General features: G+C 55.8%; 1 protein-coding gene across 2 annotated transcripts; it reads left to right on the top strand.

The window, feature by feature from the left end:
- Positions 1 to 218: 218 nt before the first annotated feature.
- Positions 219 to 7,919, top strand: LOC146396307 (NUT family member 2G-like). 2 transcript variants are annotated; one of them, XM_084994664.1, is made up of 8 exons: positions 219 to 357; positions 1,071 to 1,319; positions 2,228 to 2,924; positions 3,870 to 3,998; positions 5,010 to 5,182; positions 5,611 to 5,906; positions 6,368 to 6,484; positions 6,876 to 7,919. In XM_084994664.1, exons 3-8 carry the CDS (start codon positions 2,257 to 2,259, stop codon positions 7,659 to 7,661), a joined length of 2,169 nt encoding a protein of 722 aa, XP_084850790.1. In that variant the 5' UTR covers positions 219 to 357; positions 1,071 to 1,319; positions 2,228 to 2,256; the 3' UTR covers positions 7,662 to 7,919. The 2 variants fall into 2 exon arrangements, with proteins under 2 accessions (XP_084850790.1, XP_084850789.1); XM_084994663.1 differs by lacking the exon at positions 1,071 to 1,319 and having other exon boundaries at positions 225 to 357.
- The last annotated feature ends 5,506 nt before the right edge of the window (positions 7,920 to 13,425 follow it).

Genomic DNA, 13,425 nt, shown 5'->3' with positions numbered 1-13,425 from the left:
AAACCTTGGTGCTGTGACTCTGAAAACCAACACATACATTGCCTGACGAGGCACTCGACACTTGTCTGGCCCCTGCATAAGGTGGAAGAAACGTCTGGTTCTTGCCTCCCTGCAGAGGCCAGCATGGAATGGCACCCCACCCCCACCCAGGCTCACCTGCCCTCGGCCCCTCCCCCACTGCAGAATGACTGGAGGCCCGCATTCTACTGTTGAGATTCAAACTTGGGCTCCTTTACTTGCGTCCTGAGCATCTGTTGGGGCAGGTCCCTCGCTGGGTCCTGCTCTTGACTGTCCATGTTGAGGCCACCAGCCCGTGGTGGTCCAGGCCCATGCCTGTGGGAATGGCTTCAGAAGGCGGTAAGCCTCTAGACAGGGGCTGTTTTCCAAGAGAAAGGGCCTCCCTCAAATCCCTGGGTTTCCGTTGGGACCCTTCACTCTGGACATGGAGTTGGACGGAAGGAGAGGAAGGCGACAGCACTGCACCCCAGGGACATCTCAGCTGGGGAGCCTGTAGAAACCTGAAGCTGCCCTGGGGAGGACAGCTGCTTGGAGGTGGTTCAAGAGGCCTTGCTCTGGTTGGGGAGGCAGGATGGCAGCAGGCAGGTTGGCGGTTTCTAGAAGGGAGACAAGCCACTTGGAACGTGTGTGTAGCCAGTGTCCTGTGGCTGGCCCTGGGTGGGTCATGGGGAAGCCTAGCCCCGCCTTGTGGTCTTCAGGCATCTGAAGCTCGCCTCACCAGACCTCTCTAAGGGATTGGAACTGGCGCATCCTCTGGCTAATGGGGGCGTGGAATGGGAGGGTATAGTCAGAAAATGATTCAGTGCTGGTGGGTGTTGTCTGTGGCCACATGCTCAGGAAAGGGTCTGCTCTGAGCTGAGCAGGATGTGACTCTCACTGCCACAGCCCAGAACGTTTCCCTCCATCCCACCCAGAACTCACTTCTCAGGTCAGGCAACTGTGGCCTTGGGGTCCACAAGGGAAGGGCAACCAGGTGACTTCACCCAAGCTAAGACTCGTGGGCCTGAGGTGTTCTGTATTGGTTTCCCTTTTGTGGAAATACATCTCTGCAGACATGGCACAGCGTGTCAGGTGGCTCACGGCAGAAGCTGAGGCCTGACTTTGAGATGAAGAGTGTGTTCCTATTTCAAGTCACTACTACTACATGTGGAGAGAGGCTGGTGCAGGTGGAATGCCTAGGAAGGCTGCTTCCTTTGTAAAGAGGCGGGGTGAAGCAGTGTAGCACAGAAGCAGGAAGATGATCTAGACTGCTACTCTGAAACCTCCTAGAGCATCTGTGGAGGTCAATTCGGTGCCTCGTGGTATGTACCTCCTTCTCCTGAATGGGCGGTTTTCTCACAATGGCACCTGACTCCTGCCTGCTTCTCAGTTTCTCCTCACTTTCCATTGTTGGGAGCTGGAAGGGGAAGGACCACAGGCAGCCTCCACTCCCATGACCCTTGTCACATGAGCCGCCCTGGGCCCGTGCTTATCTTCGGAAGCCAACCCTGGATGGGAAGTGGCAAAAATGCAGGGGACACACACCGACTTCTCAGACTTCTCTCTGAGGAGCAGAACTGCATGGCGGGAGGGATTCAGGGCCATCGGGATGGGGTGGCACACCTTAGCCCCTGTGAAGTGTCCACTCTGGGTGGTTCGGAGAGGCAGGTGCATGCTTGGTGGGGCTGTTCTGTGTTTGTCTAAGGGTTCTGTGTGCAGAGCGATCTTCGCAGCCTTTGAGAGGTGTTGTGTGAGGTCAGGAAAGTATGAGAGAACAGATGTGTGCTGAGCATCCCGAGAGGAAGGGTTGAGGAGGATGTGAGGCCCTTCGACTTTAGACAGTGGAGGTCCATCAAAGGCCTCACGGTGCCTGGAAGGACCTTGGAGAAGGCCCTTACCTGCCAGTGACCTTGCTGAGGGGCATGCTCAGAGTAGATGTCCTCTCAGGTCCAGGACGTGGGGACAGCCTGTGAGGACGAGGTGTCAGGGAGCTCCTCAGGGAGGCTCTCCCATCCCTGATGCTGAGCTGAGCATTTCTCGGTAGACAGGGGCAGGGAACTGGGTGTGGGGGTCAAGACCATGAACATCCCTCCACGACATCTGCACAACACACAGCTTCCTCGGGCCAAATGCCCTCTCCCACTGAGGTGTGCCCTCTGAGTCCCCAGAGAGCTTCCGTCCATGTCACCCATTCTCCTCTTCCATTCACCCCTTTCCTTTCTCTCCACAGCATTTCCACTGCTGGGCACGGATGTGGTCATGCCCCCTGGGGCCTCACGCTCCTATCCTCCCCCCACTCCTGGCTCCCAACCACAGCCAGCTTGGGAGCAGCACCGGCCACCGCCCATGGCCCCATTACTCCTGCCTGGCAGCACCCTATTGCAGCCACCTCATCCCATGACACCTCGGGTGACTCCTGCTGACCATGGCCCCATTGCCCCAGGGCTTGGCAACATCCCTGTCCCAGTCTGGTCAGGAGGGAGGTCAGCATTGCCCCACCAGTCTCAGGCCTTTGGGCGCCCTCAGGCCCCCCTCAATGGGAATGCTTCCAGGGCCCTCATGGGGAGTGCTTTGTGTCCTTCACCCCTTTGCATAGCAAGCCCTGTGGGGGACAGCGGGGTGGCTGCCCCAGCTATTGCAGCAGCTCAGGCTGGCAAGGGAGGCTTGGCCCCAGGCCTTCCTCCTCAAGCGGCACCACCAGCTGCCCAGATGGCCTTCATCCTGCCCCCAGGGACCTCTGGGCCGTGGCCACATGGCACCTCTGGGGCAGGCAGCCTGCATGCCTCCCAGCACACGGGCCCTCAGGAGGACGCCTCTCACCATAAGAGCGTCTATCAGAACTTCCGACGCTGGCAGCGCTTCAAGTCCCTGGCCCGCAGCCACCTGCCCCAGAGCCCCGATGCGGAAGCTCTCTCCTGCTTTCTCATGTAAGTGACCTCTCAGACCCTCATTAGCTCAGCTGGAGCCTTCGCATATACAGGACCTTGGCATGGACTCCCTGCTTAGATTTCCAGGCATCCTTTCACCTCGAGAGAAGGAGGGTTGACAGCAATGTCCATGCTATGAGGAGGCACGTCTGCACTCAGATGTGTCCCACGTCCAGTCCATGACATCCCGTCCGTGCCTTAGCTCAGCTACCACCACCATGCAAGACCAGTTCTCTCACTTTCTGTACTGCCATGATAACATTGAGTGCAGGAGAGCAGTCCAAGAGGGTCCTGCTCGGATGTGAGGAGCCAGAGTTTGAATGGGACCTGCTTCTCTGTTGCTACCTCCTTTCAACATGGACCTGGGCCTCTGGCAGCCAGTGGGTATCACTTCAGATAAGGCTTAGGACATTCAGGCCCAGGACGGAGCTTTCTGCATGCCCGGTCCTTGTTGTTCTGAAGAAGTCCAGTGTGAACGGGGAGGTGGTCGAGCTGTCCATAGATAGACGGGCAAGGGTCTATCCTCCTAGAGCTGTGAACCTGGCAGGAACATCCCTCCTAGACCCGAGGTCCCTCCGAAAAGGGGGACTAGGCCATCTAGTGCAGAGACCTGGGCAGAAGAATCCTTGGGCTTCTCAGACCTGTTAGCTGGTAGACTGGCGCCTGCCCTCCCGCATTGATGGGGCTGCGTTTTATATGAGATGGCAACCCGCCCCCAGCCAGAGTGTCCCAGCTATAGCCAGGGAGTGGACAAGCATCCTCTGGTGAGTGGGAGGTGGTGGCACCAGGCACCAGGAAGGCTTGCCTTTGCTCTCCAGACACCCTCGTCTCCCCCTCTTGAGCCTGGGTTTGGCAGGGGTGGGGCCCATGGAGGCCTTGGAGCTGGGTGGGGTTGGGCAGTTGGGGGCTGGGCTGCACCAAGAGACTGACCCTGAGGGCTTACAGCCCAGTGCTTCGCACCCTGGCTCGCCTGAAGCCCACCATGACGCTGGAGGAGGGCATGCGGCAGGCCATGCAGGAATGGCAGCACATGAGCACCGTTCAGAGGATGGCCTTTTATGAAATGGCAGCAAAGTGAGTCAGGGTCCTGGGCCATGGGCGACATGGTGGGGTGGGTGGTGGGTGATGGGCAGGCCCCAGGGCAGGATCTGGCTATGGTGCTAGCAATCAGAGAGGATGCAAGAGGAGGCTGGCACCTGACACCTCCTGTTCCCTGAATCCCCAAATCCTATTGGCCTCCAGAATCCCCTCTGCCACCTGGAGAGCTTGGCTCTTCCAGCCTGTCTGTCCCAGGAGCTCTGCCCTACCGTGATGCTGATGTGGGGAGGCCTCAGGATGGCCTTGGGGAGCACGGCAGCCCAGGAGGGGGTCCCCTGAAGGCATGGGGGCTGTGCAGGGATGAGGACTCCACCCCGCAGCCTCGCACCCCTTCATGCTGGGTGCCTAGCCATCACTGACCTAGCATGTGGTAGGCCTCTCTTCATCAACGATGGCTGGAATGGGCAACCGTCCATCCCTGGGGAAGCCCATGGGTCTCTGGCCCTCCCTGTCATTTCTGCATGTGAACCTCCTAGTTTCCAAACAAAACCAAAGGAGCAGCTAGCTCTCAGTGGCAAGAGATGCCTCACCTCTAATGGTAGGATCCCCACTCCAGCCTGTGCTGGGCCCTGTCTCATGCGCGCTTTCCCAGACTCTCACTCCCAGCCCCAGGTTCTGGGTTCAGGCAAGGGCTCTGTGGAGATACGTGCCAGACCAGGCCACTGGCCATCTCCATTGTTTGGGTCAGACAAGGTCCGGGGGCACATGAGCAGGGGCCCCCACTGCCCACCATGTGTCCCTAAGCCTGGTCCCAGAGATTGACCTGGGTCTCTGCTGGGCCATGCCCTCCAGCTCCAGGGCTGGTCAGGCAGGAGGAGGCCCAGATCTTGGATATCTGCCACTGCAGTTCCCTGCTGTGACAGCACCTCACAGGCTCCTGACAGACCTAAGGACACCCTCTCCTCACCCCCTCGGTCCTGCTGCCCTGGGTGGGCTCCAGAGCCCAGGTGGTTTTCTCACTGGGGCCTGTCCCTCAACACCCCCAAGGTTCATGCAATTTGAGGCAGAGGATGAGATCAGGATGGGGAACGTGTCCTGCACAACGCGGGCACAGGGCATGCCTCCTCCAGCTCCAACAAAGCTGGCTCCTCAGGAACCCACATCCCGCAAAAGGGGCACTCAGTCTGTGAATCACCTTCCCCCTGGAGGTCAAGGTACAGGTAAGAGAGGCCTAGGCCTGGTCCCTGTTCCCAGATGGGTCCTTTCCACTCAAGGGGGCATTGGTCTTTCAACACGGATAGCCCCCGAGGGTGTCTCAGTCCCCCTTTTCCCCTCTGCGGTGTGGACCTGGTCCATTTAGAACCTCATCACCCTCCTCCCTGTCTAAGGGGCCCCTGTGAAATCTGCCTAACAAGTGTGCTGGTGGGGAGACCCTTGATCATTAGATGTTCCACACGTTCTCACACCTGACTTTTACCTGTCCCTGACTTGAATCTGGCCTCCCACCAAACCTGAGGCTCTGGCTGCTCCTCCCCCTTCCCACATGCATATCCATTGCCCCACAACAATGCCCTCCCCTGTGCCTGCTCAGGGGTCAGCTTCAGGGCGCTGGGTCTCTTCACTTTCCCTTCCTCCTGCTCTGCCTCAGCCTGTGCTCCAAGGAAACACGGCCCCAGGGTCCAGCACACCCACCCAAGGCCACGCAGAGCCTGGCAGCTGCTGGAGAACAAGGCCCCCAAGGAGATTCCCCCTGAGGCTCGCAGGGAGCATGGGGACCTCCCGCAGGCACTGGTGGGTCCTGGCCCCTCAGCCACAGGGGAGTCAGATATGGAATGTCGAGAGGATGGATATGAGCTGCCACAGGACGAGGACGGCTGCTTCCCAGACCCGGATCTCCTCAGCTACGTGGACAAGCTGTGTTCCCAGGAGGCCTTTGACACCAAGGTGGGCTGGGCCTGGAGTCTGAGACTCCAGGATTCCAGGGAGAGATGCTCTTAGCACCCTAGTTCTGGCTTTGGCCCAGGATAATGGGATTTAGGCTCTGGTCCTTGACCCTGACATCTGTGTGTCTTCCTGTGTGTCTGAGTGTACTTTGGTGCATAGGATGTGTATATGTGGATGTGTAAGTTGTACATGTGTGTGTGTCTCTCTCTTTGTAGGCCTTTGTGTGTCTGTGTCGGTGCCTATGTGTTTGTGCTTTGGAGCCCATGTGTCTGCATGTGCACCTGCTTGTGAGTGTGTGTGTGTGTTTATGTGAGAGTAGACAATACCTATGGGAGTTTGAAAGCTCCCCCTTTGTGAGGGGAACTCTGGATTGGCCTCTGCTAGTCACGTTTCTCCCAGGCCTTCCTGCCTCCCAGGGCACACCTGCCAAGGCTGCTCACAGCCTCTCCCTTCCATTCCAGGTGGACGTGGTCATTCACCCCCGATTCCTGGCAGAGTTGCTTTCCCCAGAACCAGAGTTGGATCTCTCGGGCCTGGCTGAGGAGCTGGAGCAGGAGGAAGGACTCTCCCCTGAAGAGGTGACCAGAGGAGGGACTGACACTAGGGAGACTGGGGGCAGGGGGGGGTAGTCAGGTGACCCTGGAAATCCAGGAGGAAACGACCCAGGTCAGCCAGGGCCTGGGAGAGCCCTAGAGCAGGAGTCCCTGAGGGCTCTGTCCCTCCCTCCCCTGACAGAGAGGCCCTGCACCCGGGAGGGTGCCCAGGTGAGTGCAGGGCAGGAGGAATGGAAGGGGAGGAGGGGAGCCGGGGACAGGGCAAGGACCCTGCTGGGGAGAAGGTGCAGGAGGAAGGCAGGAGGGCCACAGGCTCTGTCTGTGGATTTGAGTCCCATCTCACCTCCCCCTGCCCATAATCCCCGGCTCTCCCTGGAGGGTGCAGAGCAGTCACTGTCCACCTCTCTCCCACCAGCTAGTGCAGACACAAGTCCTGGCCTTGGAGGAGGATGACGGGGTGCCAGCCACTCCCAATCACAGGGCACCCCACCTGGACTCAAGACCTTCAGAGTCTGTGGCCCAACACGAGGCCCAGAGGAACGAGCAAGGCCCACAGCCTGGGGTCAGAGATGAAACCTGTACACCCCAGATGGATTTCCATGGCCATCTAAGGCACCCCCAAACAGACAGGGGCCTGTTCAGGCACAAAGGCTCTGTGCCCTCTCCAGGATATCAGGAGCCCCCTCAGGCTGGAACAGCACAGCCGTTTCCTCGCCAAGGCACCAAGCGCTCGGGCCCTCCATCAGGACTCAGGGCCAGCAAGGTTCTCAGGGAGGCCTCTCCTTTTAGTGGAGCCCCAGGGCTGGGTCACGGGTTCAGTGAGGATGAGGAGGAGCTCCCCAGCCTGGCCTTCCTCTTGGGCCTTCACCACAGCCTGCTGCCCTGGGGGCTGCCACAGAGCCCTGTCCCTGCCTCGGGTCTTTTCTGCACTGCAGGGCAGAGGGCCCAGCAAGCTTCCCAGGCCCCCGTGCCCCAGAGAATGGGCCTCAGCTCAGGCCCCCTGGAAGCTGCCAAGTCTAGAAAGCGGGCTCGGTGTGGAGGCCTGGCTGCTGCTGAGGACCTGGCCAGGCCTAGGGCTGACCTGCGAGGCTCTGGGAGGCACACCCTGGCTCTGGGGCTGGTTGACCCTTCCCAGCCCAAAAGGAGCAGGTGTGACCCATGTGTCACACGGAGGAGGAGGAAGTGGCACTGCAGCCAGTAGGGAACGGTGGGCCAGCCCTCCAGGGCCAGTCCACCTGGGCAGCCCCCATGGAAGCCTTGGGCTCCTCCAGGTCCTAGCAACCATCCTGGCTGCCATAGGGGTGGGGAGGAAGGACAGAATGACCAGAGCCAGGAGGGGGTGTGGGTGGGTGGGGTTAGGTGGTGGGGACTTGGGTCTGGGTGTGTGTGGGTGGGCACAGTAGCTCCTTTGCGATGGGGGATGTAAAACATGGATAAAATCATTCTGTTGTGAAATGCACTTGGTCCACTGTCGTCTTGAATGTGCCTGTGTCCTCAGAGATGGGTCGTCTGAGGACAGAGAGGGGATCTGAGAGGAACGAAGCATGTGTGAGATCCCAGGCAGTCTGGATCCACAGGTGAATGACTAAGTCTTTCCTCCACAGAGACAAGGATGCCCAGGCTGCTCCTGGGAGTACACAGCTCTCACTAGCCCCAGGGACAGCCTCATCACCCCTGTCTCTCCAGCCTGCTGGGCTAGGGGGCTTCTGGGGCATCGGTTCCATGCGCTGCATCCCGGAACACTCTGGGGATGGAGACCTGCTTTTGTGCCGTTCAGCCCTCTGGACACTCACCAGTCGTGAGAATGGAGGCTGGAGGCAGCCCTTACCTCTAGAGAGTTTCTCTCTGCCTCTCTGAAGTGGCCACATGACAGGCTGGGGTGATCCTCCACTCCTCCAGGGTGTCCCGTGGGGGTGGCCTGTCCAGAGAGGAAAAGGCTTGGCTGTAGGGACAGGACTTTCTGCTTCGGTGCCTTGTGGGTGGGGGACCATCCTATCGTCTTGGTGGGATTATTGCCATGTGCTAAATGGTGGAGGCAGCGGCCTCTTAGTCCCAGTGAGGACAAAACAAAGGAGGGAGTGAGTGACTGTAATCTCATGACCTGTTAATGGCTTGGGGGGAGGTTCCATCATGTGAAGCTCAGTGGTCCCAACCTCACCAGCCCACTGGCTTCCACCCCCAGGGAGCTTTTGATACAAGAAGACCTGGGACTTTACGTGATCAGGGATAAGTTTTCGATTGGGGTGAGGAGGGTTAAGGATCTTGGGTTGTCCCTGGGAACGTCTGTGTGCCACAGGGGCAGCCAACACTTACAAAATAAAAAACAAGCAAACAAAAAAAAGAAAAAGCAAAATGCCCCAAACGCCAAAAATCTAGGATTAATGCCAAGTGCAGGCACACTTAAAGTGAGCCATTCACTCATCTTTTCAATCCATTAAAACATGAAAGAGCAGGAGTTCGTGTGGCTCGGCTCTAAGGACACTGATTAGGATCCATGGGGACGCGGGGATGAGACATGGCATGGCTTACTGGGCTAAGGTTCTGGCATTGCCGTCAGCTGTGGTGTAGGTATGAGACATGCCTCAGATCCTGTATTGCTGTGGCTGTGCCATAGGCCAGCAGGTGCAGCTTGGACTCGACCCCTGGCCTGGAACAGCCCACAGGCCCCAATGCAGCTGACTCAAAATGGAAAAGAAAAGAATGCAATAGAATTTGCAGAAAGGAAAGATGTACAGACCATCACCAAATAGTATTTTAGGGAGTTCCCATTTTGGCTCAGAAGATGAAGAATCTGACTGCTATCCATGAGTACGTGGGTTTGAGCCCTGGCCTTGTGCAGTGGGTTAAGCAATCCAGCATTGCCTTGAGCTGTGGTGTGGGCTACGGATATGGCTTGGATCTGGCATTGCTGTGGCTGTAGCGTAGAACAGCAATGCCAGCTCTGATTCGACCCCGAGTCGGGGAACTTCCCTATGCTGCAGGTGGGGCCCTCCAATGCCAATCAGAGACTCCATCTATCCACGCATCCCTCCAACCAAAAAGGAAACAGTGGATTAATGGATGGCACATTCACCGCATCACAAAATTGGCCGCCATGCCCAGGGTGGGTGAAGGAGCTTCCCAATTTCAGGGGCTGGATTGGTGCAGCTTGTGTGAGACAGAGACAGTGGCTGGACACTCTTTGTCTATGACAGACACCAAGGGGAAGCTGACCCTCTGATACCAGGGAAAGGCTCATCTCCAAACCCCTCAAGGGGGAGTCAAAGCATTGGCTGAAGAAACCCATTTGACTTAGGAGGTGGGGCCCCTGGCCTGGGTTCTGCCTTTGCAATGCCATGTGTCTCCAAGACCAAGGCACCGAGTCCCCTGTGTCCCAGTCACAGACAGCATACTTTCAGCGTCCAGCCATTCCAACGGCCAGGCCATCGTGCCTTATTGGAAGGGCCTGTTTGGGTGGTGGGGATGCAGCAGTGTGTTCCAGAGGGGATTCGGGCCCTCTGGCTCACAGGTGACCTCTTGCCAGACAGGCCAAGTGACGCATCTGTTACCAGGGTGATTTCCCAGGCACTGCCTTCCTTCCTCAGATGGCAGGGATGCAAAGGGTTTCAAAGGGGGCACAGAGCACAGAGCCATCACCTACGGTCTCCTGACTGCCTCTGCCTGCGGGGGAGGAGCTTCCTGTTGTCACAGAAGCTAGTGCTAGCATACCACTCATTGGAGGAGTTCTGGATCCCCAACATTTTGCTACTCAGCAGCATGCAGGAGAGAGCAAGGATGGTCCTTGGAAGGAGCTAAGAGTCTTGGGTGAGGGGAAACTTGCTTATTTCCAAGAGGTGCTTCTCAGTCAGTCAGGGTAAGGATGCCCTTCCTTTCACGAAGTGCTTTGGAAGAGGTTTGACAAAGAAAGACCGGCAACCGCATGGGTTGGGAGGAAGCAACAGGCAGGGATGGAAATGTTGCTTGCTGAAGTCGAGAAAGGGCAGTTCTGACTTGCTCAAGACCACCTCCCTGCAGCTGGGAGGTGGGCCTTCTTCCTTGGGCCATCACAGTCCCTGCCAACAGCCAGGGACTGTGGCTGACAGAGCTGGGGAGTGCCTCCTGGTGCCTCTGTCATCGGCCTTCAGAGCCTGGTGGCAGCGCCAACAGCTCAGAATTGCCCTGGGCAGTAGGAGAGAGGCTGGAGCTTTGCCCACTGGGAGTGCTGATCCCCCTGCCAGGGACTGCACCCGGCTCCTGCATGTCAGCCTTCTGGTGGTAGCCAATGCCCACATGGGACCACGGCCATAGAAAGCAGCAGAGCGCTGCATCTGGGCCCCCTCCTGGACTCTGGCTCTCTCTCCACTTGTAAGCTGATCCAGACAACAATGGGCAGGGGTGGCTGTGAACTGGCCCTGTCAGACACATCTTCAGAAGCCTGGCATTTCCATGTTCAGGTAATCCCCTTATGGTTACAGTGTAAGGGAAATAGGCAGAGAACTCCTCTGTCACAGTCATATTGGAGCCGTTCCTGCCTGGGATGTTTGGAGAACCTCTACGATAAGGAAACAAAGAGCCACTGCATTTCACTCCACTGGGTCCAAAGCATATGCTGTCCATTGCAGAACAACGAGAATGAGAAGAAAGGAAGCCTCCAGATATGTGGACATGGAGATGCACCCTTCGAACGACTCCATGCTCAAAGAGGCCTCTCCAGGAGAACTTGGAAAATATATAGAACGGTAGGCAAAGGAACGTGCAGTACCTAACAGGTGGTAGGATGCAGACAAACTGGTGTTAAGAGGGAAGCAAATGGCACGAAATGCTTATAGAATACAAAAGATGCCAGGTTGCCCATCAACAACCCTCATTTTCACACAAGGCATTGAGAAAATACAAATCACAAAATACAGCAAACGCAGGAACAAAGAAGCTGACGACAATACCCTATGTTCAGACGGACTCTAGCCAAGGAACACTAGCTTGGCTTACTATGCACAACCATCAACTTTATAGGCTGCATGAAGACATTACTGAGGAAAACCTACATGGTCACAATGGCGCTTGCAGAACATGTGCCACGCCCATTCATGTAAGAAACGCTCAGAAGTCTAGGAAGAGAAGGACACTCCTTGAACCCCGTAAAGAACATCTCGACAAAAAGCTACACCAAGCCTCCTGCGTGATGGTGAAAGAATGAACGTCTTCCTCCTCCATCCAAAACAGGTCAGAAAGTTCTTTCTCATTTCTCCTTTTCTACTTAGTACTGTAGCTACGAGCCAGGGCAGCATGGCAGGAAAAACAAAGAAAGACCTACAGATGAGACAGGCACAAACATAATTCTCCATGCTCATGGATAGCATGGCTACCTCCACGGGAAGGCCCACCGAATCTCCAAGGCACACGGAAGAGATGGAGGTCACTTTATCAAAGTCTCAGTATACAAGGTCGACACAAACACCTTCATCATGTGTGTAAATCCCACAAAAGAACATGGCACCAAAATGAAAAACACCATGCAATACACAAGACTTGCCAAAACCTTGAAGCATTTGGTTCCATCGGTCATTCTATGGCTGCAGCCACGGCATATGGAAGGTCCCAGGCAAGGGGGTCAACCTGGAGCTACAGCTACCAGCCTACAGCAAAGCCCCACCAACACCAGGTCCAAGCCACACTGCCGCTGGTGGCACCACTGGACCCTCATCCCACTGAGCCATGTCAGGCATTGAACCCACATCCTCCTGGACACTCTTTCAGGTTCATCACAAACTGAGCCACAATGGGAAATCCGGGGATACATATTTGATATAGAGCATCTGTATGATAAAACAAAACAAGACCTACAACAATGCGGACACGTATTATACTCATGGATGGGAAGACTCAACACAGAATACGGCCAAATTCCAACAGAAGTGTTTTTTTTGATTTTTTCTTTTTGGCCCACATGGATGAAATTATTCTAAAATGGATAAAGAAAAGATAAAGGAGCCAGAACATCAAACATAATTTCGAGAAAGCACATTAAAGTGGGAGGTGATTCGGCTTATGAGAACGCTTTATGGAAGGCAGCTTGGCATTGCTGGCGAGATAGAGGCAGACAGAGTTCAGTGTACAGATAGAGAATGCAGAAATAGATCCATAGCAATACACCAACCTGGGATGTTCTAATACGGAAGCTCAAGGGCAGTAGATTGGAATAGGGATAGGGTTTTTATCCGATACGAAAATGAACTCATCATGGAACATTCAGTGCAAATGTAAAATATGTATAAATACAAACGATGCAACGTTTACCACACCTAAGAAAAAACAATTGGAGCAAACCTCTGGGTCCTCAGGCTTGGCAAAGGGGTCTTCCACATGACAAGAAAAACATTATCCCAAAAGGGAAGGAAAGAACATAAAGTTGGACTTCATCAAAAGGAAAGAAAGGCCCTTCAAAACATACATGCACCCCAATGTCCACTGAAGCACCATTTGCAATAGCCAAGACAAGGGAGCAAGCTAAATGTCCATCGGCCGAGGCATGGATAAAGAGGATGAGGTTCATATGTACGGGGGGACATCACACAATCATACAAGAGAATGGAATCATGAACGCTGCAGCAGCAAGGATGGACCTGGAAATTATCATCCTAAGTGAAGGTAGACAGGGAAAGACAAACATCGTATGATACCACTTCTAAGTGGAACCGAAAGAGAGGACACAAATGAACGTGTGCACGGAACAGAAACAGACTCCCAGCCTTGGATAACACGATGGGTACCAAAGGAGCCAAGTCCGGGGCAGGAGGGACTGGGGGTTTGGGACTGGCTTCTGCACACGGAGTACATGGAATGACCGGCCAACAGGAACCTGTGGTAGAGCCCAGGGAACTCTAGCCCACAGTTAGTGATAGTCGATATGGGCATAGAATCTGAGGGAGAAGGGGTGTGTGTGTATGTATGACCGACTCACTTTGCGACACAGCAGGAAATAGCAC

This window comes from Sus scrofa, chromosome 14, assembly GCF_054392235.1.
Source record: "Sus scrofa isolate SSC_HxYL_T2T_F1_AM1 chromosome 14, Sscrofa_HxYL_maternal_Yorkshire_Landrace_v2.0, whole genome shotgun sequence".
Classification (NCBI taxonomy): domain Eukaryota; kingdom Metazoa; phylum Chordata; class Mammalia; order Artiodactyla; family Suidae; genus Sus; species Sus scrofa.
Note: the sequence above shows the minus strand (reverse complement) of the source record. Positions and strands in the feature narration are given on the sequence as shown.